This window comes from Eumetopias jubatus, unplaced genomic scaffold, assembly GCF_037043125.1.
Source record: "Eumetopias jubatus isolate StellerSeaLion01/CBP00866 unplaced genomic scaffold, mEumJub1_p1.0 scaffold_3, whole genome shotgun sequence".
In the NCBI taxonomy this organism is placed as follows: domain Eukaryota; kingdom Metazoa; phylum Chordata; class Mammalia; order Carnivora; family Otariidae; genus Eumetopias; species Eumetopias jubatus.
This window is the reverse complement of record NW_028274809.1, coordinates 80,730,647-80,756,179: the sequence shown is the minus strand read 5'-3', so window position 1 is coordinate 80,756,179 and position 25,533 is coordinate 80,730,647. Positions and strand designations below refer to the sequence as shown.

General features: G+C 44.6%; 1 protein-coding gene across 1 annotated transcript in view; it reads left to right on the top strand.

The window, feature by feature from the left end:
• The window catches only part of KIF5C (kinesin family member 5C), a 154,545-nt gene that overhangs the window by 74,205 nt on the left and 54,807 nt on the right, over positions 1-25,533 (top strand). Inside the window, exons 9-12 of the mRNA XM_088021710.1 lie at positions 1,890-1,994; positions 2,372-2,520; positions 9,975-10,123; positions 21,446-21,621. Coding sequence (XP_087877836.1) covers positions 1,890-1,994; positions 2,372-2,520; positions 9,975-10,123; positions 21,446-21,621 — 579 coding nt within the window. The remainder of the gene's footprint in view (positions 1-1,889; positions 1,995-2,371; positions 2,521-9,974; positions 10,124-21,445; positions 21,622-25,533) is intronic.

The window sequence follows — 25,533 nt, the reverse complement described above, 5'->3', positions numbered from 1 at the left end:
CGACCTCATAGAGCAAGTCCCTGTGCACAATACCATGTGGCCTCCGTCATCGCTGACAGTGCTGACTCCCCAGGGGCCAGCCCTGAGGCTCGGCCAGTCTCCTGAGCTGTGCAATTGATCCCCACTTACTGCACCCCACCGCTGGGTTGCTACACGCCACATTATGGCCACTAACATCCATGTAAGTAATGGCTACTTGAAATGTTCTCCTGTACACATCTGTAAAGCCATGAGCGCAGTCATGTGGATGTTCCTGGAAGATTATCTGGTTGGGAATCTAAAATTTTACTGGTACAACCTTGTAACTTTAATGAAATAGACATGCACCAGAATAGGAAGACGGAGCAGCATCATTTAGTTCTAGACTGAACGTTGGCAATCAGGCTGTGCTTTGCTGCCGCAACAGCTGTGTGGGTCTGGAGAAAGAGCCCAGTGGCCCCTTGTTCTTCCCGAGTTTGCTCTCTTTCCCTTCTGAGCACAGAGGGAGTGTTTGGGGCTGGAAACAGCTCAGTGCTGCCAGTTGAGTGTGGAGGCCTGTCCTCTGCAGTGTCAGTGGTTATTGCTTATGATATTTGTGGGGCACTTTAAAGTTGCGGGCCTGTACCTTGTTTCTTTCACTCCCATCTGTCTTCCTTTGCCCTAGATGTGTCCACATGAATGTGTCAGTCAGTGTGATCTATTAGAACGAACTCTGGGCTTTAATCCCCAACTCCCCTAAATGGTTCTCTTGCCTTGGGCTGGCAGTTTGACATCTCTGGAGCTCAAAGTTTCCTTGTCTGTGGAAATGGAAGGCAGTTGTACCTGTCTTGCATATTTCGTGGAGTTCAGATGCTCAGATAGGAAAGCACCTTAAACCACCCCGTGTGAATAGGCTGTTATGGGTGACCCGTCAGCTGTATTGTTTCTCTGTCTGCAGTGGTGTCTATACACACCCAATTCTCAGAGAGATGAGTATCTATCGTGTTTGAAAACACTGCCCCCCCGCACATGCATTTGTTTCTATCCCTCAGAGTCTCTCCTTTATCCCTCATGACCGTCAGTCTTGGTGCAGTTTGTGGTCAGTTCCCTGCCGTCCTGTCTTCAGAGCGGAGCTGCTCTTCCTGCATTGTTTGTCCAGCCAGCTGGGCTGGGGAGCATGTTGGCTTCCCTTTCTCCTTAGCATCTGTAAACTGCTCTCTACCTAGAGCAGAGACTGTCAATAGCAAATTGCCAGGAATAACACAGCAGAGGAGGAACCGTACGTGGTTCCCCTGGCTGCAGAGAAGAGACAAGTCCACAATGTAATATACACTTTCTTGACTTTGTGATGCCCCCAAGTATCTTTCCTTTTGGATGGTCATTCCCTTTTTCCTTGCTAGCAGAGTCAGTAAGGCAGGGAACAGAGAGTCTGGACAACCCCCCACCACCTCTTGTCCTTTGCCTGAAGGTGGAGCTCATAAGGTACACTTCCCCAAAATGTCCATTCATCGTGGCCAGGACAGTGTTTTCGCATCACGCTTGCCCCTGGGCTCTCTCCGGCAAGGAGGCCGTGGCTCAGGCTGGCAGGGCCCCAGCCTTTCGGTAGTGACAGCACTCTTGGAGCCTGGTTTCCCTAGATGGATGTCCCCCAGGGAAGCATCTGCAGCTCCACCACTGGAAGCATTTCAGCCATTCCCCTAAAACCTAATTGAGAGGAAAATGACAACAAGACAGAACAAATCCCCAGCCTCAGGCACAAGGGGAGGTTTGATCAACATGATTCTTACTTACTTTTATTTTTTCTTGCGTTCCAGGAGGATTCACATCCGCCTCCCTCAATCCCCAGCCCTGCGCCCTCCTGTGAATTGGAATTTTCTACTCTGTGCTTTTGCTGTCCTGTGCAGCTCACTGCTTTCTCTTCTCTCTGGTAGGTCAGCAAGACCGGTGCCGAGGGGGCTGTTCTCGATGAAGCTAAAAATATCAATAAATCTTTGTCTGCTCTTGGAAATGTGATCTCTGCCTTGGCAGAAGGGACAGTAAGTGATCCTATCCCCCTCTATTAAATGATATTATGAGAAGTCACTATTTGGGTCTGTGTCCTCTCTTTGCCACATACCCCAGAGATTAGTTTGTTTTTCTTTGGAAAGGAGCAGAGGGAATCCTGGCTGTAGACATCCTACTTGCTGGGAGATCTAGTCCATTAAAATGTATGAATGGTGATGCTAATTTCCTATGACCCAGGTCCCAGACTGGACTGGGCACTCTAAACGTTGGCCAAATCCAAAGGCTGGGCAACAAATTCTTATTTTACACATGTTTCTAAGCCCAGTGTCCCCATCGGTAACTTGCTTGTGTTTTCTCTGTGAATGGACAATGGCTGTAATAGCCAATACTTTTTTTTTTTCCTAAATAGAAAACACACGTGCCATACCGGGACAGCAAGATGACTCGGATTCTTCAGGACTCTCTGGGTGGGAACTGTAGAACCACCATTGTTATTTGCTGTTCTCCCTCTGTCTTCAATGAGGCTGAGACCAAGTCAACACTGATGTTTGGGCAAAGGTGGGTGTGGTCTCTCGCTCCCATCTGAGTGAATTGGGGAGGGGCTAGTGTCCTCGAGGAGTAGAAGGAGGAGCAAGCAGTCCCTTACGAAATTGCAGCTAGCAGGTGTTGCTTGTAAACCTGAGGCATCGTTGACCGAGGCCAAAAGAATGTTTTAAAAGAATCCCCAGATATATGCCAATCAGAGGTATGATATTTTTTAAAAAATGCTCAGACTTATTATAGATGTGACTGCTGGTAATTCAGTGGAGTGTTGCTTTTGTTCTTCACGGAATTAAGTCTTATTCTTGGGTTCACAGGATTTCAAGTGTGTACAGCTCAAGACTGATAGCTACCTTTAATTCCAATATTTGGGAACCATTACAGAGTTGTTAATAGAAAAACCAGAAACTTGGATGAATATAGAGTAGTTGCATAAATATAAAAGGAGGGGCGAAGGAAATCCTCATACGCACCCTGGGAGTGGGAGGTACACTGTGGGTACTGAGCAGAGGGCACAGTGGCGGCCATCTTCCCACCTTTGGGAATGTCTGAATGAGATTTCCGGGATCTCGGAGAACTAACAGGTGGGCAGCAGGACAGTGTGGTAATCCCAAGACAACATTCACGTGCGTGGGTTAGTGCGGGCCTTCCTGCCCCATCCTGCCCAGCACCCCCTGCTGCCAAGAGCCCGCCTCCTTCAGCCACGGCCCCTTGGTGCCAGTTCAGTATGTGGGTTCCCGTGCCACCATGCTGTTCAATTCTGAACAGTTGTGCAGTCTTCAGAGAAGTCACCAGTTCTCTATGGGCTTCACCTGCCTTATTTGTAAACGGATGCACAAAGCTCTCCCCCTGCCTTCCTCCTGGGAGTGTGTTGTGTGGTCATGCTTGAGAAACAGGTTAAGATGTCTAGAGAAAGGACAGATGGGGGTGGGCAGGCCACATGGGAAATTGTTAGGGCTTATTTAAACCGCATTAAACCCCAGCCATTTCCTGAGCCCACAGCAGAATATAGAATTACGCAGTCATGGCACCTGTGGGATGTCTAAATAAATAATAATTACATTGAACTATTGTAGAACTAATCTATCTTTTAAACTGGATTTGGGTCCTTTACTTCTCAGATCACTTCCTCTAGTAGTCAAATGCTTAGGTCATTGGATTGCGGGAGGATAACGCCTACTTTTCTCAAGGGTCATGGGTTACCTATAAACCAGCATCTGCTTATGGGAAACACAGAATACTGTGGTGATCAGCTTGCCTGTCCTGTCTCTCCTGGTTTCTTCATCTTAAGCTTTAAGATTTTTTTTTCCAAAGACATGTTTGAGCAAACCAGCACCAAATGCATTTATGGAGGAAACATCTCTTTAAAAAAAATTTCTGACTTGCTAAGTAAAACTAATCTGAATCTTTGCAAGCCAGGGCTGTCCTGGGGCATGGGCTGTCTGTCTCAAGGCTGCTGCTGTGAGTGGGCATTTGCAGCTGTCTAGAGGAAAAGTCTCAGTGTAAGTCCAAATGATTAACTTCTTTCTTCTGACCTTAGTGAGGCAATCGTCAGCATTGTCATGATCGCTAGGGCCCAGCACGTGCTGGGAGTGGCAAATCCTTGTAGCAGTTCCTATCTCAGTGTGTACAGAAGATGACATTGAGGCTTGGACTCAAAGCTGTTAGGTGCTGCACATGAGCCCACATAGCCAGTAAATGACTAAACGTGTAGGGGACTGTAGTATTTGACCCACAGCTTCTTCTATGCAGGCTGCTTGATCAGGATCCTCGATGTGCTCGGGCCTCTGGGTCAGTTCCAGTTTTGAAGCCAAGTTCTGCTACCGATCCATTCCTCTCTCCTGTTTACTTCTCTCCGAGCTTCTCTGTCCTCGCCCGTAGGGAGAACTCGAATGCCTACTTCTGAGAATTGTTGGGAGGATTAATGAGTTGCTTCAGCTTTGACTGAGCACAGGGGCGGGCTGGCATGTGGTAGGGTGTTCATAGGTTGCAGGTTTCCCTTTGCCTCCCTCTTCAACAGTGTGCAGGCTGGGAAAGTCCCAGAACAGATGGGACCTGCATGGAGTGGAATGGAATGTATGGGATAGACTGGGGGAGCAGGGACCGGACTGAGTGACATAAAGTAAGAAGGAAGTTTCTAGAATGAAAGACTAAAGAAATACTGATGCTAATTTGGGGTTCCAGGAAATAAAAATAAAATGTCAATTATCTTTCCAACTGGAATAGGTTGGTCTGCCGTCTTTTATCAGAGTCATCTGGATACTAGGCTCCATGAAGGTAGGAACGGGGGTTGTCATCCGCGTCAGTCATCCCAACAAGCATCCAGCACAACTAGTATACGGTAGATGGTCATTTCATAAATGCTTATTGAATGAGTGAACAGATGAGTCAAATGCTTGTTGCGTAGGATTCCTTAGAACATTAGGGCAGGTGTTGAACTGTGACACCATTATGTCCAGAAGTTTGGTTAGGTTTAGATCTGGTGTGTTTTCCAGCTCTATAATTAGAAAGGTGTGAGGTTTGGTTCCTCTCCCTCTATCCCTTAGTTAGTTAATGGATTCTTCAAGGACATCTAACTTCTCTATGGAGCCCATACCTGCTTTATTGTTAAATGTACGCATTAAACCCAATTACACAGCAGACACGAGTCTGAACATCGGATTAGACATGGTATCTGATAGCTAATGAGATTAAGCACTTTGAACTCAGAAAAGACTGCTGGGCACATCTCAAATTCAGTGTAACGAGTGTTTATTATGCTCTTGTTGCAGGGGTGGCCAGACCTTAGGGCTGTACGAGGTTTCTTCGTTATTCCCATGTGGTTCTTTCAAGGACATGAAATCAGTCCATGTTTGTTGCTAGGCTATTTTACTGTATTAATGCCCTGAATGAAACAAAAGTATGTCCTTTGAAGCAGTAGAAACATGATAGAGTCTACAAATGCCCGAGAGCAGCCTACCAAGTCAGCACTCTTTAGGATTCTAGATTAGGTACTGGAATTAAAAGGGAAAAAGGAACACTGTCTGTTTCTTGGTTTCAGTGATGAATTCTGGCTCTTGTATTTGGTCAGACCTGTGTCACCCTGAGTGCCCAGCATTGTGCTAGTAAAGAAGTAGGAACCATTTTCTGTGTTCTCGAGCTTTTAATCTAGTTAAGGAGGGGACACTTGAATTTCTAGGCAGCCCAGAGTCAAAAAGCTGAACTGTGGGAAAACAGAACACTTCCTGCTTTTAAGGGATAAGACACTCAAATTAGAACACTTTCACTGATTTTTTTTTTCTTTTGGCTTCCAGCATTTTTTTTTTTTTAGTCTTTAATTACTCTTCCAAAGTACTTTCATAGCACTATTCAAAAAGGATATTTGTAAGTTTTAGAAGTATGAACTCGAATCACCCAGTTACCTTGGAAGCCTATTTAATGTACCTTGATGGGGGAGTAATGAAGGAAAAGGGGGCCCCCTGGGGGCAGACCTATTAGTTTGGAGTAGGCCTGAATCAGCACATCTTTGACTCAAAGAGTTTTGATTGATCTAGCATGAATAATTCAAAGACTTAATTTGTATGTTGTACGTAGAAGGAGGAGAATTGGTAATTTGGGGAAAGTAATACTCTTCTTTTTCTGAAATGTACTTTTTTTTTTTTTAATTTTGCCTCCTCTTGCCCAATTTCATGGAAGCTCAATTAGTCCTGAGTAGTGTGCATGCAAAACTCATGTCACCAGAGCATGATAGCAAGTTATCTGCAAGGGTAAGAGTGAGCACTTTGGCCAAGGGAGACCCTTGGCTATACTTCTGACATAAAATGGAAAAAGACTCAGATCACCCCCTGTTGCAGTGCCTGTTGCTGAAACACCAATAAGGTTAATTTTTGCTCTTAGAGGGAGATATACTGTGGGGGATGGAAGTTTAACCAGGTGCCAAATCCTCATCCAAATCTGTCATTTCTCAGTGTTTCTCAGGAGACTAGAGCTTTTCAAAAGACACAAAATTTAGAGCTTTTAATTTTTCATTCCCTATACCCCCGACTCGCAAGCAAGGAAAATGGCCTCACCAGGAAATGGGAAGATGCTTTTTGCATCAGTCATGTTTCCAGAAGAAGGTTAGGTGTTTTATGTGGGAACCAGAACTCAAAACACAATAGAAGGTGTGATGGTTTATGTGTCAGCTTGGCTAGGCTGTAGTACTCAATTATTTAATAAAACACTAATCTAGGTGTTGCTATGAAGCTTTTTGTAGATGAGGTTGATATCTTCCATCAGTTGACTTTCGGTAAAGCACATTGCTCTCAATAACTTGGGTGGGCCTCATGCAATCAGTTGAAGGCCTTAAGAGCAAAAACTGAGGTTTCTCAGACAAGAAGAAATTCTGCCTCAAAACTGCAGCATCAATCCCTGCCTGAGTTTCCAGCCTGCTGGCCTGCCCTGTGGCTTTCAGACTTTCCAGTCTCCACAATCATGTGATACGTATAGAGTTGTAATGTATAAATGAAGGAAAATGATGAAAACAAGAGGTAGGAAGATACCAAGAACAAACATCTTTCTGGCTCTTCCAGGGAGGTCAAAGTAATTAGAAGAAATTCTGGTGATATGAAACATGTATATGATTTAGAACTATGACCCCAAAGTATAAGTATAGACAAATATTGAGGAATTGGGTGGGGATGGGATTTATCATGTAGAGTGATGTGAACCAAATAGTTCTAGGAAGTCCCCTCTTCAAAAAGGGCTTGACTCAAGGGCCAAATTATGAGAATGGCTGTAGAGTGTTGTCACCCATGGGGGCTTAACCTCGGTGGTAGACATGGACATGGCTGGTAGTCCTAGACGCCTGGACATATGCTTCCGAACGTGTAAACTGCAAATTCAGGGACAGAGAGACCGAGAGGTGCTGGGCAGGAAATAGAATGCTCGAGTACAGGGGGGCAGGGTCTTCCTTCTACTCCTCAGTGAAATATATCTAAAAAAATCCTTTTCTGACTAACTGACTCCCTGTGGGGATCTCGGTTAGAAGATGTACTGTGGTCTCTGCTCTTTGCTGTGCTTGGTCTGGTGGTTAACATTCTTTTTCTTCCATTCTTTTTTTTTTTTTTTAAGATTTCATTTATTTATTTGAGAGAGAGAGAACAGGAGGGGAGAGGGGCAGAAGGAAAGGGAGAAACAGCAGACTCCCTGCTGAGCAGGGAGGCTAACGTGGGGCTCAATCCCAGGACCTTGGGATCATGACCTGAGCAGAAGGCAGATGCTTAACTGACTGAGCCACCCAGGCGCCCCAGTTAACATTCTTTTTCAAAGGTGGTTAACATTCATTAGCATTGAGGTCTTTTAAAAACTGGGTCCTGGTTCCCTTCCTGTGGGGAAAGGAGGATGTTATATCTGGGGCAAGTCTGGATCATATATTATTTAAGCAGTGCTTGACTCTCTGAAGCAAACAGAAACAAAGAAAAACTGCAAAGCAGAAACCCTGATAACTGTACCCTGAAGATGTGGCTCATTAGCGCTGAGCGGGTCTTGCCGTTTAGGGCATATACGTGAGGTTAGTTAAGGTCTTCCCCTAGCCGTGGGTAGGATTTTGTTCAGTGTCTGCTATGGATATAACTTCTGGAATAGGCGTTTATTTCTATATACATCTTGGGGGCTCTGGCTAAAAAACCTGAGGGTATTTGGGAATGAAGCCTCAAGACACTTCTCTATTCCTTTGGGAGTGATAAGGTCACATTGGGTTTAACCAAATGTCACAGTGAGATTGATGTATAAAAATGGTGAATGAGCAGTAAATTTATGGCTAGAGTAAGGCTCCTGCAGATCACTGGTTTGTTTTCCTATATCGGGGAGATAACATCCCTGAACTGTAGGGCTGGGTGGTATTGCTATTGCTATATAGCTTCAGAGAGGCACAATCAGCCTATCACTGCCAACGGGTGTTAGAAGGCGAGGTGAGAGTGGCAAGCTGGCGTGGACTGGAAGTAGTAATAACATTGCCGTGATTGGAAAAATTAGACTTGAAGCACTTCTGGGGACAGAAGCCTCAAGCTACAGTGAACAAGGGTGAATTTTACTAATTCTTAAGTGGAGTCTCACGTTGACTTCATTTCACTCCTCTTTTGACAGTTGGGTTATTTAGTTGTCTGCTTTAGGAATTAATTTTTGGAATGACATCTGTAGCCCTGGTGGGGGCTGATGAAATTTCTCTCACTGAAATAGAAATCATGTCCAAAATGTCATTTCCTGACAACAGTAATTAACCTGAATCACACATCAGATAATGCTGGCAAATATGACAGTACAAGAACTTGTGGGAGTTTAAAATGGAAAAGTGGAGAGCAAATAAAACAGGATATCACCTTTTTAAATGAGGTTTCTGCCTTCTTATGAAGTAAATAATAAGTGGGATTCTGTTGTGGTCAGTTTCCTTTTTCACTGGGCAGGTCTGCTTGTGTGTTCATTTCTGTAGGTAACTAGGTGAATCGTGTCTTTGTCTTTGGTGTCAGCTAGAGCTGTCACTGCCTTTGCTCTCATCACTTGCTCCTTTGAGTAACTGTCCAGACATCCACTGTGGCATCACCTCCCTCCCCCCGCAGCCATACGCCCTAGAAAGTCACTCTATCTCTTATACTGGGAATGACAAAATGGTGGCCCTCAGACATGTTTGGTTGCCCTACACGTTGTTTTGGAAAATTGTTTGAAACTGGGAGATACAAATAAAAATATTCAAGTGCTGACTTTCCTTGAAACATGGGATGACCTGAGAGGAATGGGCCCTCCTCTACTCATATATGGTGACAACTGCCTGTGATGGGGGGGGGGGGTGCGGCGCGTGTGCTCAGTGGGGAGCCTTGGTTTCCCCTGACTGGACTGAAGCCATTAAGTGGCCCGCCTGTCCCGGGAAACATGTGTTGACATGTGTTTCAATGCATTGGGGATGATTCTAGGTACCAAATGTGAGTAACAGAAACAACTGATTGTATTACTTCAGTCTGTAGTTTATTGGTATGAGAAACTGTAAGCTCTGCAGAGCTGTAGACTTTGTCTCAGTTGTTTTGGTATAACCCTAGTGTTTCCTAAATGTTAAGATAGAAAGGAAACTTACTTAGGAAGACGAACCTGGCAGGGCCATGCAAGATGCTTAGAGAAGGGTGCTGAGTGCTTGAGAAAGACCGTCACCTTAAGTCAGGGCTGAGAACATAGATGAAAATGGTGGCAGGGGAACAGAGAAAGGTGGCTCTGGGACATAATTCAAGGGAAAAGCCTTGGGATTTAGACTTGGTAGGAGGGAAAGGAGAAAAGGGAATAGTGAGTGTGGAGCCTTCAGGGCAGCGGTGCCAGTAACAGAGCGAGGAGGCGGTAGGTCCCAGGGTACCCCTGCTCCCCCAGTCCCAGCCTTCAGATGCGAAAGCATTTGAGGCTTAATTGTATTCCTGATGTAGCTAATGCTAATAGCTACTCTCAGAATTTTTCCCTTCTGTCTTTGACCCCAGGGCTAAGACCATCAAGAATACAGTCTCCGTGAATCTGGAACTGACAGCGGAAGAATGGAAGAAGAAATACGAAAAAGAGAAAGAGAAAAACAAGACTCTGAAGAACGTTATCCAGCATCTGGAGATGGAGCTAAACAGATGGAGAAATGGTAAGGAAGAATGAGGCATGAGTGTGTGTGTTCCTTCTCCTGGGACAGCTGGTATCCTGGGACACTTGGGAAGGAGGGGATGATGGCAGAGCTTGGTCCTGCCTTGCAACAACCTGTGTGAATGAGCAATGTGTTCTCATTGCCTAGCACAGCTCCCCTCCCCCCCCCCGCCAACCCCGTCCCTTGGCTGACAGGTGTGCTTAGTTGTGGGCAAGTGACTATTTGCAAGGTTGCCTTAATCTATTTCCAATGAGATGCTCCTCTGTCTGTTAGTGTAATTCTCTCTGGTAGCCACGTTTGAGGTTTTGAGGGCAGCGTCTGAGACTTTGTGGCTCAGACTGCTTTTGATTAAATGAAAAATGTCATTCTCTCCTATGTGAGTTTTGTAATTGACTTGGGGTTAAAAGTTACCGCTGGCAAATATTTGCATTTTGGGGGGGCCAACTGCTCTTCATGCTCTGCTTCTTCAGAGCCAGAAATAGAGGATTCCTGAAGCAGCCTTGTGCTAAAATGGAGTCTTATAGGCTTATTTCGTGACTAGTTCCCCCCCCAAACACATTCTCTTTGTTTTACTCAAAGAAAATATCTCAGAGAGCTGACACACACTGGGTGGGTGGGTTGTGGGTGAGGCGTTGAAGAGGGTTTCCAGATCCAAGTGCAGACAGATTATTTCGGAAATTTTAGCATTGTGATGGAATTAGAAGGTATAAGTCTTTTTTTTTTTTTTTAACTGAAATAATAGGCAGGTTGGTGTGTTTGTAGGGGCAGAGTGGATAGATGGAGATTCAGGCTCTTTGCCTTTGCGTCCACCATGTATTTCAGGCACTGCCCTAGACCTTAGTCTCTTGGGCAAGCGTAGGAGCCTGGGGGCTGCCAGGCAGGATGGGGGTGGAACCCGCCTGTGTGTAACTGCAGAGTTAGCGGCAGATCTTCTTGTGATTCTATGTTTGCCACTGTTTTTTGCTAGGAAAGGTGGGGTGCCAATGACCTACTATTCAATGGAAAAACAATTGCGAAGCAAAGCAGGATTCAAGAGAGGTTCAAGAAATGACCTAGTAGCCTAAATAACACAATTCTTTTTGGGAGATTTTCTAGCTGCACACATGTTTTGAAAGCTGCTAGAATAATTGAATAATTCAGCACCTGGGGCCGGTGGATGATTCCTTGCGATTTGGCAGGAGCTAGGAGAGTGGGGAGGAATGGTTGGCAAGGTGAGGAGCAGCCGTATGAAATTTTGTTCTATTTCTGGGATCCTCTTGGGTCAGTTCTCTGCTGGGCAACTGGAACATTCAGTAACACCTTTTGGTACAGGGAGGGGGGCTGGCCTTAGAACATTGAGCAGTGGGCAGCTAGCCTTGTTGTTTTCTCTTCTGTCCTGTCCCTTGCCAAGCTCTCACCCTGCAGTCCTCCATCCCTCCACCAACTCTGTCCTCTGGGGTTGGCCCGCTGCCCTGTTTGCCTAACTCACCCTCCTGCCTGGCACTCTCTCCTTGATTTTGGACTTTTAACTTGGCATCATTTTAATTGTTTGTCTCACTTCATCCACCTTGCAGATCTACTTAGAAGTACACTGTTTTCCATGTCCCACAGGGTGAGATTCTACATAAGCCCTTACATACATAATTTAGGAAAACTCATGTATGGTTTCTGGCACATGATAGACTTTCATAGATGTGTGTTATGTAAGCATGTGTTTAATCCATTGCTGGAGTGGAAAGGGTGAGCCGTCAGTCATGGTCTCTGCCCTTACAGAGCTTACAGTCTGATGGGGGAGACAGACTCCAGCCTCAATCAATAAACGTATCTATGCTGCATACCAAAAAGGGAAAGGATAAGGTACTAAGTTATTATAATGGGCCCTGACCTTGATTGAGAAGTTAGTGAAGGTTTCCCCCGGTAAGCCACCTAGGGAGTAAGCGACCTAGGGAATAAGATCTGAGAGAAAGAGAGCAGTTAGGAGCAGCAAGGTAGAAGTGGGGGTTGGTGTGGAGGAAGCCACATTTACAACATCCCGAGGGGCAACTTTGAGGGGGGCAGCAGCAGGAAGGCCAGTGTGGCGAGCTGGGGCAGGGCAGTACTGGCCTGAGTTGGGTGGGAGGGGTAGGCAGGCCTGTTCTGTGCAGGGCTAAAGAGTTTTGGTTCAGGATTTTGGTAATTATCTAGGAAGCAATGAGAAGCCCTTCAAGGATATTCCACTGAAGATCATATGATAAGATTTGCATTTTTGAAGATCCATTGGTTGTGTTGGAGAATGGACTAGAGAGTGTAGGAGAAGGGCCAGGAACAAGGATGGTCTTCCAGAGATGGGGTTACAGTAGTTGAACTGAGAGACAGGGCAATAGCAAGAGAGAGACATGGATGGACCAGAGAGGTATTTAGGAGGTAAAATCAGCAGGGCTTGGTGAGGAGCTGGCTACAGAGAGACAGAGTGCCAAGTTGTCCGGCTTGCTGTGTTGGATGGAGGGTGGAACCATTTACTGAAAAAAGAAATGCCAGAGAAGAACCAGACTGGAGACAAGGGAGATGTGGAGGGGAGTTCGAGGGGCCTGTGGAACATCCGGGTGAAAATGTCAAATAAGAAGTTAGGTCAAAGGGTTTAGAGCTCAGAGGCACTGGCTGAGCTAGGGAAAGAAATGTGAGTTGAGCTTTAGGAAGTACATAAAGGCATAGGTAGGGGTGAGGGCCTCTGTAGAGAGAGGGCAGGGAAGAGAAGAGGGAGAGAGAGTCTTGAGAGAGACCCCCCCTCCATGGTTACCATGTAGTCACTGAGTGAATGTAATAGAGAAGGGGATCTGCAGAGCTCTCCTGTCCTCCCAAGCTAACATTTATGTTTTAAAGATAATTTTTGGGGGGGCACCTGGGTGGCTCAGTCCATTAAGCGTCTGCCTTGGGCTCAGGTCATGATCCCGGGGTCCTGGGATCGAGTCTCATATTGGGCTCCTTGCTCGGCAGGAAGTCTGTTTCTCCCTCTGCCTGCTGATCCCCCGGCTTATGCACTCTCCCTCTCTCTCTCTCTGACAAATAAATAAATAAAATCTAAAAAAAAAAAAAAAAAAAGGATAAGTTTTCTGAAAGCAAAAGTTTTCAAATGTAGAGAACCAACTTCAGTGATACAAATTTGAGGCTGGAAGTGAGGCAGGTGGTGGCATTCCGGAGCTGGTCCTTGGAGCAGCTGTGAGTGAAGGACTGTCTCAAGGACTAACTATGTCCCGCATACAACAAAAACAACCCCCGGCTTTTTGTTATGCTAGAAGGCTCACCCGAGGTGGCTCAGTCGCTGACGGAGCAGGGATCTGAACGTAAGGCAACTTTTGCAGGTCTGCTGTCTCTCTACTGCCTGTGCGGTCTGCATACAGCCCAAGTGGTTTGTGTTCAGGCCAGTTAGAGGAGCGTGAAAAATGCCACACCAGGAGAGAAGGGACCGGAAACTCCTTGGCAGTGTCCCGCGCACCAGGCCTAATTCCTCATCGTCATGAGAACGTGGCTGGTTCGTGTCAACTGGAGAGCTGGGAGTTTGGGAGGTGAAGTTGAGAAAGAGGTGGTGCCCTCCACTAAAACCCAAGTGACAGGGTATTTACAGCTTTCTTTTGGAATTTGACCCACACCTTGGCTCTGAACTTGTAGGAGGCAGCCACTGAGTTCACCTCAGCGAATCCTGGGTGTTGATGTTTGCACATTGTGGGCTGAACAACTGAAAGCAGCACGGCCCATTGTATGCATTCTCTGCTGGGAAAGAGAGGTCTGTCTTTGCATGGTGTGTTTATAATTTTAAAAACGTTTGGCTGCTCTAGCTGGGGAAGAGCAAGAGAGAAGGAGCGGAGCTGAGGAAAAGTGTGCAGGTATGTGCACGCTTGTGCTTTCCCCTTTCTGCTGTTCTGTAGACAGAGGCAGGGAAACCAGGGAGTCAGAGAGTGAAAGAACACGCTGTCACCGCGGCAGACCGGGTCCGGGTGGGTCATGGAAGGTGAAGAGGTCCACACAGTTGGTGGTAATGGGACTGTGCAGCAGGAGAGAGCGTTCCCAGCCCAGAGTCATTCAAAAGGTGTGAAACACTACCCTATTCCATGCCTGTAGGCTAGTTCTGCCCCAGACCTCCACCACTACCAATTTGCAATTCCTTCTAGTTTCATGGGCTACTTCAAAATGCGAGCCTGGCAGTTTTCTCCTCTGGACATAGTAGAACATTTGATTCTCAGAATATGGCCACTGACTGGTATATAATTACACCCAGCCTTCATTCATTTCTGCCGTTGGCTTTAAGGCAAGGCTCAGGGCGTATGCGTGCTGGCTTAAAAGGAGGTCATGCCTTGTTTTTATAAAGAAGGAGTAAGGAGAGCCACTCCGCTCCCCACCGTGCCAGGCTCCTTGGGTTGCACGGGATAGGAATTGACCCTGCTTAGGTTAAACAAAACAGGAAAGTATGAGAAGTCTGTGAATGACTCACAGAACCAAAGGACAGCTGAGCAACCAGCCTCATCTGGCAAAGCTGGGACTGCTCCAGAGATGCAGGGCTCATAAGGGACCACACCTGGCGTGAGTCCCCTCTTGAGTTTTCTCCCCCTTCCTTGCATTATTTGGATGGGGGAGGAGGCCCAGGAGAGAAGGGAGATAACTGTGCTTGGTGGTGTGCTTCGGTTGAGGAAGCCCAGGGCCCTCTGCTGTGTCCTCTGACCAAGCCTGCACGTGTTGGGAGAGGTAATTCCTCATAAGGAAGTTGTGGTGCTGAAAGGAAATGGGTGTTGAGTGACTGAAAAACACCTGTCCAGTACAATCTACTAGTGACATCTTGTGGGCTGAAATCGATTGACAGTCCTCGGAATCTGGAAGCTCTGTTGGCAGCTTCAGCCTCAGGGATTTTGTTCAGCCTACCTGCTTAAGGACAGATAGATGGAGTGGGCAGTTGTCGGAAGCAGGATTGTTTTCTTTTTTCCAGCTCTGTTGTTTGTTCATCATATACATGGAAAGGACTTGAACAATCAATCTTATAAATGGGGATAGATTCAGATAGCTGCATTCAGAATGAAGAATGGCTCCCAGTTCACCCTGCCCTGTCCCCTCAGTACATCTGGAAGGCTCTTGATGGGGAGGTTGGGGAGGGAGGGCTGAGGGCCCAGGGCCATGACCCTCAGAAGGGGATGGGCCCACAGTTCCCTGCTGCTGCCAGATCAGTCTTTACACATGCCCTCTTCTCTGATACTTCTTTGAATATTGTCCTTTAAAAAGCAATCCCCCACCATTCCAGCAACCAGTGGTAGGGGGGTGGGAGGGATGGGGTGGCTGGGTGATAGACACTGGGGGAGGGTATGTGCTATGGTGAGCGCTGTGAATTGTGTTAAGACTAATGAATCACAGACCTGTACCGCTGAAACAAATAATACATTATATGTTAAAAAAAAAAAAGATAGTAGGAGGGGAAAAATGAAGGGGTGGGGAATCAGAGGAGGAGACGAACCATGAGAGACTGTGGACTCTGAGAAACTGAGGGTTTTAGAGGGGAAGGGGGTGGGGGGATGGGTTAGCCTGGTGATGGGTATTAAAGAGAGCACGTACTGAATGGAACACTGGGTGTTATATGCAAACAATGAATCATGGAACACTACATCAAAAACTCATGATGTAATGTATGGTGATTAACATAACATAATAAAAAAAGTATATGTAAGCCATGTAAGTGAGATTGTATCTCTTATGAACAAACACTTGGGCCTTGAAATATCAACTAACAGTCGGTATTTGATATTAAGAAGTGACTGTGTGTGATATTAATTAGTTACTGAGCACCTTGAAAAGATCTGTACTACATATAGCAATTTTTTAAGCATTTTCAGATTTATTTAATTTTTGTAACACTAAGATAAGGTATAAACATTATGCTAACTGAATTAAGTCAGACACAAAAGGCTAGCAATTGTGTGATTCCACTTAATATGAAGTATTTAGAGTAGTCAGATTCATTGAGACAGAGAGTAGAATGGTGGTTGCCAGAAGCTGGGTAGAGGGGAAAATAAGGTGATCTTTTTAAGGGGAACAGAGTTTTAGTTTTGCAGGATGGAAAATTTCTGGAGATTATGGTGATGGTTGCACAACAACGTGAACTCAACTATATACTTCAAAATGGTTAAAATGGTAAATTTTAAGTTACGTATATCTTACTATAATTTAAAAAATGTCCATGTTAAAAAGGGCCATAAAATGGAAAATAAATTTTTGAACCATTAAAAAAAAAAAAAAGCAATCCCGTTTTACAGGGGCTTAAGTCAGAAAAGGAGGCCCTGAAAATCCAGGTGTCAGAAGTGCAGGGAAATGACCCAACAATAGGGCTCATCTGCAGGGTCTCTTGAATAATTAAATATAATATTAAATAACAGAATGGATGTAGATTTACCCCGTCTGCTGAAGTCATGCAAAGAAATGATTTCATCACGGACTGGGAAGGCGTGGAAAAATCAGCAATCTCTAGAACAGACTTGTTCTTCACAATTTAAACCCTGCCAGGCCAGCAGGCTTGGTTTCCCTAACTGGCTAAATCTGCAACCTGGAGTCTGATCACGGGCTTTGTGGGACCGGGTGGCCTCCATGGCTCACACACAATTTGTTCTTTTAGCATTAAAGATATGGAAGATGGTGCCTGCCTCTCTCCCGTCCCCCACCTTGGATTCATGACTACAGTAGATGCACAGAAGTCAGCGTTTCATCTGAGACATCTGATTTGTTAGGCGCTCTTCTTTTGAGAGCATAGGCAAACACTAATAGAAATACCACTAAGAGAATGGTGGGGGCTATTCAAGTGGTCAGGACTGTAGAGAGATTTCAGAGTCCTGGGTAACCAGTTTATTAGAAAATTACTCTAGGGGTACCTGGGTGGCTCAGTCATTAAGTGTCTGCCTTTGGCTGAGGTCATGATCCCAGGGTCCTGGGATCAAGCCCTACATCGGGCTCCCTGCTCAGCGGGGAGCCTGCTTCTCCCTCTCCCACTCCCCCTGCTTGTGTTCCCTCTCTCGCTCTCTCTCTGTCAAATAAATTAAAAAAAAAAAAAATCTAAAAAAAAAAAAGAAAATTACTCTAGAAGGGATTAGAGAATGTCTTAAGCTGCTTACAATATTTTTAGGAACTAAGGTGAGAGATGCTATTTGTGTGCAAAATAATCCCATAAAGGAATGACTTTTTTTTTTTTTTTTAAACCTCACATTTATGTCCTGACATCCAGCTGCTCTTACCCATCTGGCAACTTAAAGATTTCCTTTTAGTTTCTTTGATATAGAAATTACCTACCATTAGGTCCGCCACTGGGCCTGTTTAATTGGTATTAAAAGAAAGCACGTCCTTTGCCTGATCTGCTGTGGTTTCTGACGGAAGCTGTGAGTGACCAGCCAATCTCTGCCCATGGAATTGCTGAGAGAATGCAATTACCTTTCTATGTCCTCCAGAGGCTTTAGGGACTCAATTTATGAAAAGGATAACTAGCTCGTTGCTATTTCATGTGTGAAATTTTAATGAATTACTGGCAGTCTAATGGTTTTCTTTCTTTTTTTTTTTTTTGGAAAAAACAAAAAACCAAAAAGCCTTTTTTAGAATTTTTAACTAATAGCCCTAACGAGTATTTTTGATTAATCTGTCATTCTTGTTTATTGCAATTGATGGATTTTTACTTTTTTGTAGAAACGCTATTTATGCCCTCGGGAGGTTTTCATTTTATAATTAAAATGCTCTGCAAACCATGTAGGTGTGCTCCAAGTGAATGGTCCTGTGTACACACAAATCTTTTTAGTCCTTAAAGGTAATTACATCTGACAATAGGAAATGCCAGAATGCTTATTTAAAGAAGGGAAAGGTTTCTAGTGGGAGTGGGGGAAGCTTTCATTGTAGGAAATCAGATGCTTTACAGTATTATAAGCTCTTTCCCTATAGACAGCAGGTATAAAGCCTCAGGGCATGAACTAAGAGAAATTTGCTTTTAATGCAAAAAGGGGAATAAAAATAAAAATAGATGCGCCTCTTCATTTGGTGGTCCTTTCCGATCCCCACCACAAGATTATAGGACATTTTTTTTTTTTCCTCCAGGGTTTGTTTGCAGCTGTCTGCCTTGTTACAATCAGTTGTTCCGTAATCGCCTCGTGGGGGCTTCTCTGGAGACTCAGTCCACTGCAGTGCAGGGAATATTCTCGATTAACGTGGTGAGATTGCCATGGAGACAGATTGTCGAGTGTCAGGTCTCTCATAGCGTTGGGAATTTACAATCCCCAGGCGTGTTTGTGAGCTGGACAGTGTAGTTAGCAGGGAGGCTTCTGGAAGTCATTTCCTCGGTCCTTTGAAGGGTAGCAGTGTTTGGGGAAACCAGTCCTCAGTTCCTCTCTGGGCAGGAGCTGTGCTCTCCCACAGCAGCCTGCTGCTTTTGTTCCTGCTTGTTGCTGCTTTGTTCTCCTCAGCCTGAACGGTTGCTGTAAAAAATAATCCTGACTGCCTGACCTTTGGAATATAAACTGGGAAGAGCTCATTGTTTAGATGCAGCTTTGTAGGGGACATGTTGATGCTTTGATTCATAGAATTGTTTAAGAGAAACCAGAAAGTCTGCTGTAGGTTTTGAATATTGTTTTAGTAATAATAAAGCTGAAAGGGACTTGGCGTAGCTACATTGTGTTTTATTTTTGGAACTGAGATACAACCACAAAGGTATTGCGAAGACCTCAGGAACAATAATCTCAGAATAAGTAAAAATATCTGCAAAGCCTGAAGAGTTGACAATTTGTTAGGGAGAGGACAGGGTAAGAGATGGACCTTAATAATACCTTTTGTGTTTTTCTTTTTTCTTTTTTTTACATATACTATGTTAATTAAATCTTTAAAACAATACCATGTTAAAGGCATTATTTATTTATTTTTTCCTTTACGAAAAGGCAAACCAAGAGGTGAAGCAGGAGATGGGCTTGTGATTAGTCAGTGAAGAGGTGCAGTGTGGCTCAGCATCCTGCCACAGCACTGGAGATGTTATGCGGTTTGTTGATTACTCTCAGGGTGCCTTGTAGCAGCATTGGCTGGCTTGATGGACCACACTCTTCTTGGACAACTCTGGTACTCAGTGATGCTGTGATTCCTCAGTGGGACAAGAGGGCAGATTTAGGGTCCCTTGCTGCTGGGTTATAGGGGTTCATCCCTGGGCTCCTTGGCTCACTACAGCCTCGTGGTGGCACTGACTCTCAGCCACGTGGAACCAAAAAACACGGGGACTGGGTCTCTTCCAACTGTGTTTGTATCTCACCTCTGTACTTGGGGCCAGTTGGCATAGGATAATAGGACTATGTTCTGCCTGGTTTCTGGTCTAGTACGGTTAAGAATTTCACCATCATGCTTAAGCTGAAAGATTCAATTCGTGTTGCACTGGATTGCCCTGTTCACAAAGTTCAGAAGGTAGAGCTGAAAAATTAGAGATATGGTCATAACCCAAATAGGGGAAAGATTTACGAAAATGTTCGTGGTCAGTTTCTCTGGAGAAGGAACAGAATTGGGAGGTAGGGGTGAAGGAGGGCTTTATAGTTTTTGTGTATGTAATCTGTGGTTAGAAAAAGATAGATATATATATTTAAGCAAAAAAAAAAATCCTTGGGAACTAGAACATGGTACTGCTTTTATAGCCTGTGGATTTAGCAGGCTGTACAGAATATAGATCCTTTAATTGAGTGAAATCCAGTCTGCACACTAAGGTCGTTGATGGATGTTTTAAACTAGGAATTGGAACTGAATGAAATATTGATTTGGTTCAGGTTCAGTTCAAAGGCTACTCTGATATTCTGGTTTTGTTTCAGGTCAATAATTTTAGAAAAAGGCGTAGGTACAGTACGGTCTAGTTGAGCTTCAGATGAAAAAAGGGTTGACTCAGTCTTATATTCAGCAAAGGAATACTTTATTCCAGGTTCTGCTTCAAATGGAACTGTGATCCAAAAACGAAATCACTGGATGTTAATTTTATGGGACAGGGAGGCCTTCCTACCATTTTGTAATTATCAGGTGAGATAATGAAATCTTAAGCAGCAAAGCTAACCCATCACAGAGTGTTTTGTTTATATTGAGATAAATGTGTACAATGTTCAGGTGGCTTCCTTGAGGCATGATGCATACTGCTAATGAAGCCACAGATGAGGGGATCCAGTTTTTTGGGGTTTTTTTTGTGTGTGTGGGTGGTGTTTTTTTTTTTTTTTTTTTTTTTTTTTGAGAAATTTCCTTTGTCTTAGGGCAGTTTTCCTCGGGACTTTCCACAAAATGCATTTTATGGGCTGAGAACTGGGTGAGGCTTGGAACATTGCAGATGCTCACTGATTGTAGCAAACGGAGTATGAAGTTGATGGTAAACATTGTGATGGAAAAGTGTATTTGGTTTTGGTTTGCTTTCCAAAAAGATGTTTGAGAGACTCAGTTGGGCCACATGGTTTTCATAGACTCCTTTTTATGCAGTCTGTCTTTACAACGTGATTTTCTTGCTGGGGCTGGCCACTGACCAGCTTGAGAACTTCACTTTTCCCCCTCAATTTGAATAGTCAAGTTTGTTAATGCTTCCTTCAAAGGCCTGGACAAACACTGCTCTGCAGATCGAGAAGTGGTATGTGCTAGTCTGCAAACTGAGAAGTGGTATGCAGGGTCTCTGCACGATATTCTGGATTGGCTGCTTTTTCTTTCGTGGGTTTACTTGACATCATAAGAAATTATTTCATTTGAACTCTCCAGATGAGCCAATTAATTCTGACCTCCTAGGGGAGAGGATGGTAGTAGAATGTGTGTTTGTGCTATGTCGGTCAGAGCTCCTGGTTCCAGGGCTACCCTGGTTTTCTCCTTCAGTTTTGGAAACTCTCAGATTCAGAGGATTATGGCCCTGCAGTGTTCTCTTCAACAGTGGTGAATTTCCTTGATTTGGCTGTTTCTCCTAATGAAATTGTGACCTAATTAATTGGTAATTAAGATGCCTCAGAGGTTTGTTTCCCTGTGAATCAACCACTAGATAGAATGTGATTCTAGTAAAACCCCAGAATATTCCCCCAACAAAGGAAAGTGTATGCAAGCTGTATTAGTTAAGAGTGGTTGGTGGTGCCAGTGTACTTAAGTGATGCATCACAAGACAGGAAGTATTATATAGCCTTCTTCTTCCTTAGACTAGTTTTGGTCAGTTAACTACAACCTTTCTTGTCAAATAGAAAGAACACAAGCTCCAACTCTCTACAGTAACACTTTATTGTGTCCTCTGTGTCTTTTCATGGGAGTGGCTATTTTTGGAACTCTTCCTGTAGAGTTACATGCTGAATTTCTTCAATCCCCAAATCCTCTTGTGCTTTGCAGGAGAAGCTGTGCCTGAGGATGAACAGATCAGTGCTAAGGACCAGAAGACCCTGGAGCCCTGTGATAACACCCCCATCATAGACAATATTGCTCCTGTTGTTGCTGGCATCTCTGCAGAGGAGAAGGAGAAGTATGATGAGGAGATCTCCAGTCTCTACAGACAGCTGGATGATAAGGTCTGTAGCCAGAGATTATAGTCTTCACTCCGGCACCTAGACTAAAGGTGGCAGGTCCTAGAGCTATTGGCCAAAAGCAGCTTCAAGCCCCATGGGACTGATGCGGGGCTGCAAGTCTGATGTTTATGTCTGTCTTCCTAATATCTACCCGAGCTCTTGATTGGGCAGACTCAGGGAACTTGAATCTTGTGGAATGGAAACTTCCATGGAAGTTTGATTGGAAGACTGGAGAGTTGGTCTAGATAGAGAGATAGTCTTCACTTCTGGACATGGGACCGGGGCTAATCACTGCATGAGAGTGGGGGTGGCGTGAGTGTGCATGATCTTTGTGTAATTGTCCCTTCTATTTTTCTCTGGGCCTGCACCTCACCTCTTGAAAACTTCAACAGTAGTGCCAGCTCTAGGGGCAGGGTGGTGTCTTCTAAAGCTGAATGTGTTCTTTCATCATGTAGCTCTCAGGCCCTGGGATGAGGAACCAATGGTAGTGGCGTGTGGTCTGACAGCTTTTCCTTTACTGGTAAATCTGTTTTCAGGGGCATATTCCTGAATGAAGTAGTTTGGACATGCTGTCCGGTTTGTCCAATTTTATGGCAAACTTTCGGGACTCAAATAGTCATGTAAATGCACAGGTTGGACCAGAGGAAAAGAGACCGTGGAGAACAGTGTATATCGTTCATCCCCAGTGAAGGTCGGGTTAGGAATCCCAGAGGCATAGGAAATTAAACTGATGTCTCACGTGATCTTGGCGTATTGCCCTTGGAATATTCTAAATCCTTTCAGTTCATTCCATCAAGGTTGCTGATATTTTTAGTCTGATTTAATCTTTTCTGCTGTGGTTCGGCTCAGAGTGCTTGGGGACACCTCTGGTTTGGCTGAAACAGCTCTGTTATGTTAACATTGTCATTAATCTTATAGGCCTGTCTATTCTGAGCGAAGCTCAGTCTGCATCACCTTTACAAGCAAAATGTGAAGCTAGTTCTGCTTATCTGTGACTCTGGGAATTCACACTGTAACACAGTGGTAAACTGGGGGCCCGCTACCCTTCTGGTAACCTATTTAATGAGATATTCACACCCGTGAGAGCTGGGTTAATTGCCCTTTAGGCACTTGACATACTGTTATCCTTCCATTTCTAACCAGATATGATTATGCAAAACCTCAAAGTAAGAGAAAAAGAAGATCAGTAGTAAGTTAACAGTGTATACAAGTTCTTGATTTCTCCAAAGAAATGCTGTTGTTTAAACATACTGCAATTTTCTTTTTCATTTTAAAATTGAGGGGTTCACTTTAGTAATCCCCAAAGAATTTTGGTTGAGGGATGATAACCTGATTCTATACCTTGCTTTCTGTGAATAGACTCCTGCCATGGTTGGAATTGGGATCATTTACTTTGGTAGCATAAGGAGCTTTCACTGATCTGAGGGAAATGTTAGGGTCTTGAATGCAGCTTCTGAGATGTAGCGATGAGGACTGAGTCATGAGAGGGGAAAATGCCATGCCTTGGGGGTATTCAGTTGGTAGCTGGCGGAGCTGATCCTAGAGTCTCTGCCTCCTGATGACAAGCCTAGGACACTTCCTGTTATATCCTTTTCCTACAGCGCATGCTTTGAAGATCCTCTAAAGCACACATTTCAAGGTTAGCATTTGTGGTCTATCACAGGGGGTTGCTGAGATCTGAGAGAGTACTGAGCCCACAAGCCTCAGCCAGAGAGGGCACCAAAGCTGGTGGTCTGACCTTAGAGAGTCTACCCATGGACTGCCTGATTATGTCTTATCAGCTGTCATTCTTATTTGTCCTCCTCTTAAAGGTTTTAGAAGGTATTTCATGCTTCTGTTGAGATAGGTAGTTCGAGACATTTGAGAAAACATGAGTTGGGACAGGGCATCTTCATAGATTATTGAGTGGTGGAGCTGAAAGTAGGTCCAGGTGAGAAGCTAGCCCAGTTACGTGGGGGTTACATGACTTGCCCAAGTTTGTATCCCCTGTAGGTGGCAGAGGGGGAACGAGGTTGTGTATCTTCTGACTCCCAGTGCTGTGGTATTCGCCCTTTAAATGAGGAACGTGTCAACCCTCATGAATCTAATGAGAACGTGGTGGGAGAGAGACTACACGATCTCCTCCCAGCCGCCCCCTCTGCCCCTCTGTCTTGTCCCAGGGGTCTAAGGACAGGTACTATCCCAGGCAGTACTGTGTGATGGAAAAACATACACTTTGGAGTCAGACCTGTGTCTTAAATAATGCTGAGGCTCGGACTGATGAATGGCCTACCCTGCTGAAGATGTTTTTCTCATCTGCAGCATGGGGCTCATTTCTGTGCCCTCAAAAAGTTGCAGGGGGCATTACAAGTTTCTAGTGTGTAGCAATTGCTCAATAAATAGTAGCTTCTTTCTCTTCTGGGTTCTGTTTACTTAAGAGAGAACACCATCCTATGTGGTATGGGGGCGGTGCAGAGGTGGTTGCAAGCAGGGTTATAAGAAGAGCAAGTTGGTGTTGGCACTGTTTCTTTTATTTCTCAGCTCCAATACTAGTGTTCTATTGGAAATGTGTGAGAGGAATTAAGTGTAAGTAGAAATATGTCGAACCGTATTTCACTAATTACCATTGCAACGAAAACATTTTTTATAATTAAAGGTGGCCAGTGACCAACTGACAGCTCACCATTTCACATATAAGAAAATTCAAGAATAAGAATATTTTCTGAAAAGTGCTTTGAGATCTGTTATATATGGACTAGGTCTTAAGAGTCAGCATCAGAGTGAGCATGTTCTAAGAAATGCACTTGAATGTATAGATAGAGACTGCACAGCACATTTTATTCTGGGAGTTTTGAAAAAAATTTAAAGATTATGATAGACTCCGCTAATTCCTCGGAGAAGTTGCCTTAACAAAGGGTAAGTGCAATCTTGGAGGGGTCTCTGGTACAAGTGATTCATGTTCTTACAATGTAATCCTTGTTTCCTCACATCCTTCCCAGATGGGCTGGTGGCCCTTGGTTTCTTGCTGTACCTCAAAAATCTTTGCACCTGGCTTTTCACCTGTCAGGGAGGAAGCCTGCACTTTCAGGCTTTGAAGTGAACACAGTCTAAGAACAAAGGGCTGGCTTCATCGTTCTGCTTCTCTCCTGATTTATATCACTTGTAGCCCTTGCTTATATATCCCAGGGGAAGGGATGGTAGCTACCTGATGTTAAACTCCTTGAGTCTTTTATGTTAAGTTGTTTATTATTTATATGCCGAGGAACATAAACACAAAATTGTTCCTGGTAACTGACATTCTAAATTTATAAAGTACAAGAGGAAATAGTCTCCTAGTTGTGCAAGTACCATTTTTTGGCAGCTTCACTCTGGTGTAATTTCCCTAATTCTCCCGCCAGAAATCGGATTTGGGGAGGAAAGTCATGAGCATTTTATTGAACCATTAAAGAAACACGGATGTAAAAAGTTCAGTAGAAACAGGGCTCCCCAAACAGAGAGATAAAGCCAAAAGATGTTCTACACAAGGGAAAATGAGATACAGATCCTGTAATCCGGATTTTGGGATTTTCTTGCTTCACAGAAAGCATTCACTGTGACACTGAGTCCGTCCGATTTAAATATATGCATAGACACGACCAAATAGGTTAGGGAATATCCATCCCATGGACAACTGGGGTTCTGCGACCCAGGAGACGCTTGAGTCCACCCCTGTAACCTCACCTCTGGAAAAGCCAAAAGGTGCGGTGCAGAATTTTTCTTGGCTGCTGTGAGAACACCTGGGCGGCACAGAGAAGGACCCCAAATACTGACTCTGACTCTACTTGGGTTTAGAGCCTAGAGGTGTTATCAAATAGGATTTTCTCCTGTTTTTAAAGGAGGGTACACATGAAGCCAAGTTGTTCTTTGCTGGCTAGGCTTCACATTTGCATTTGAATT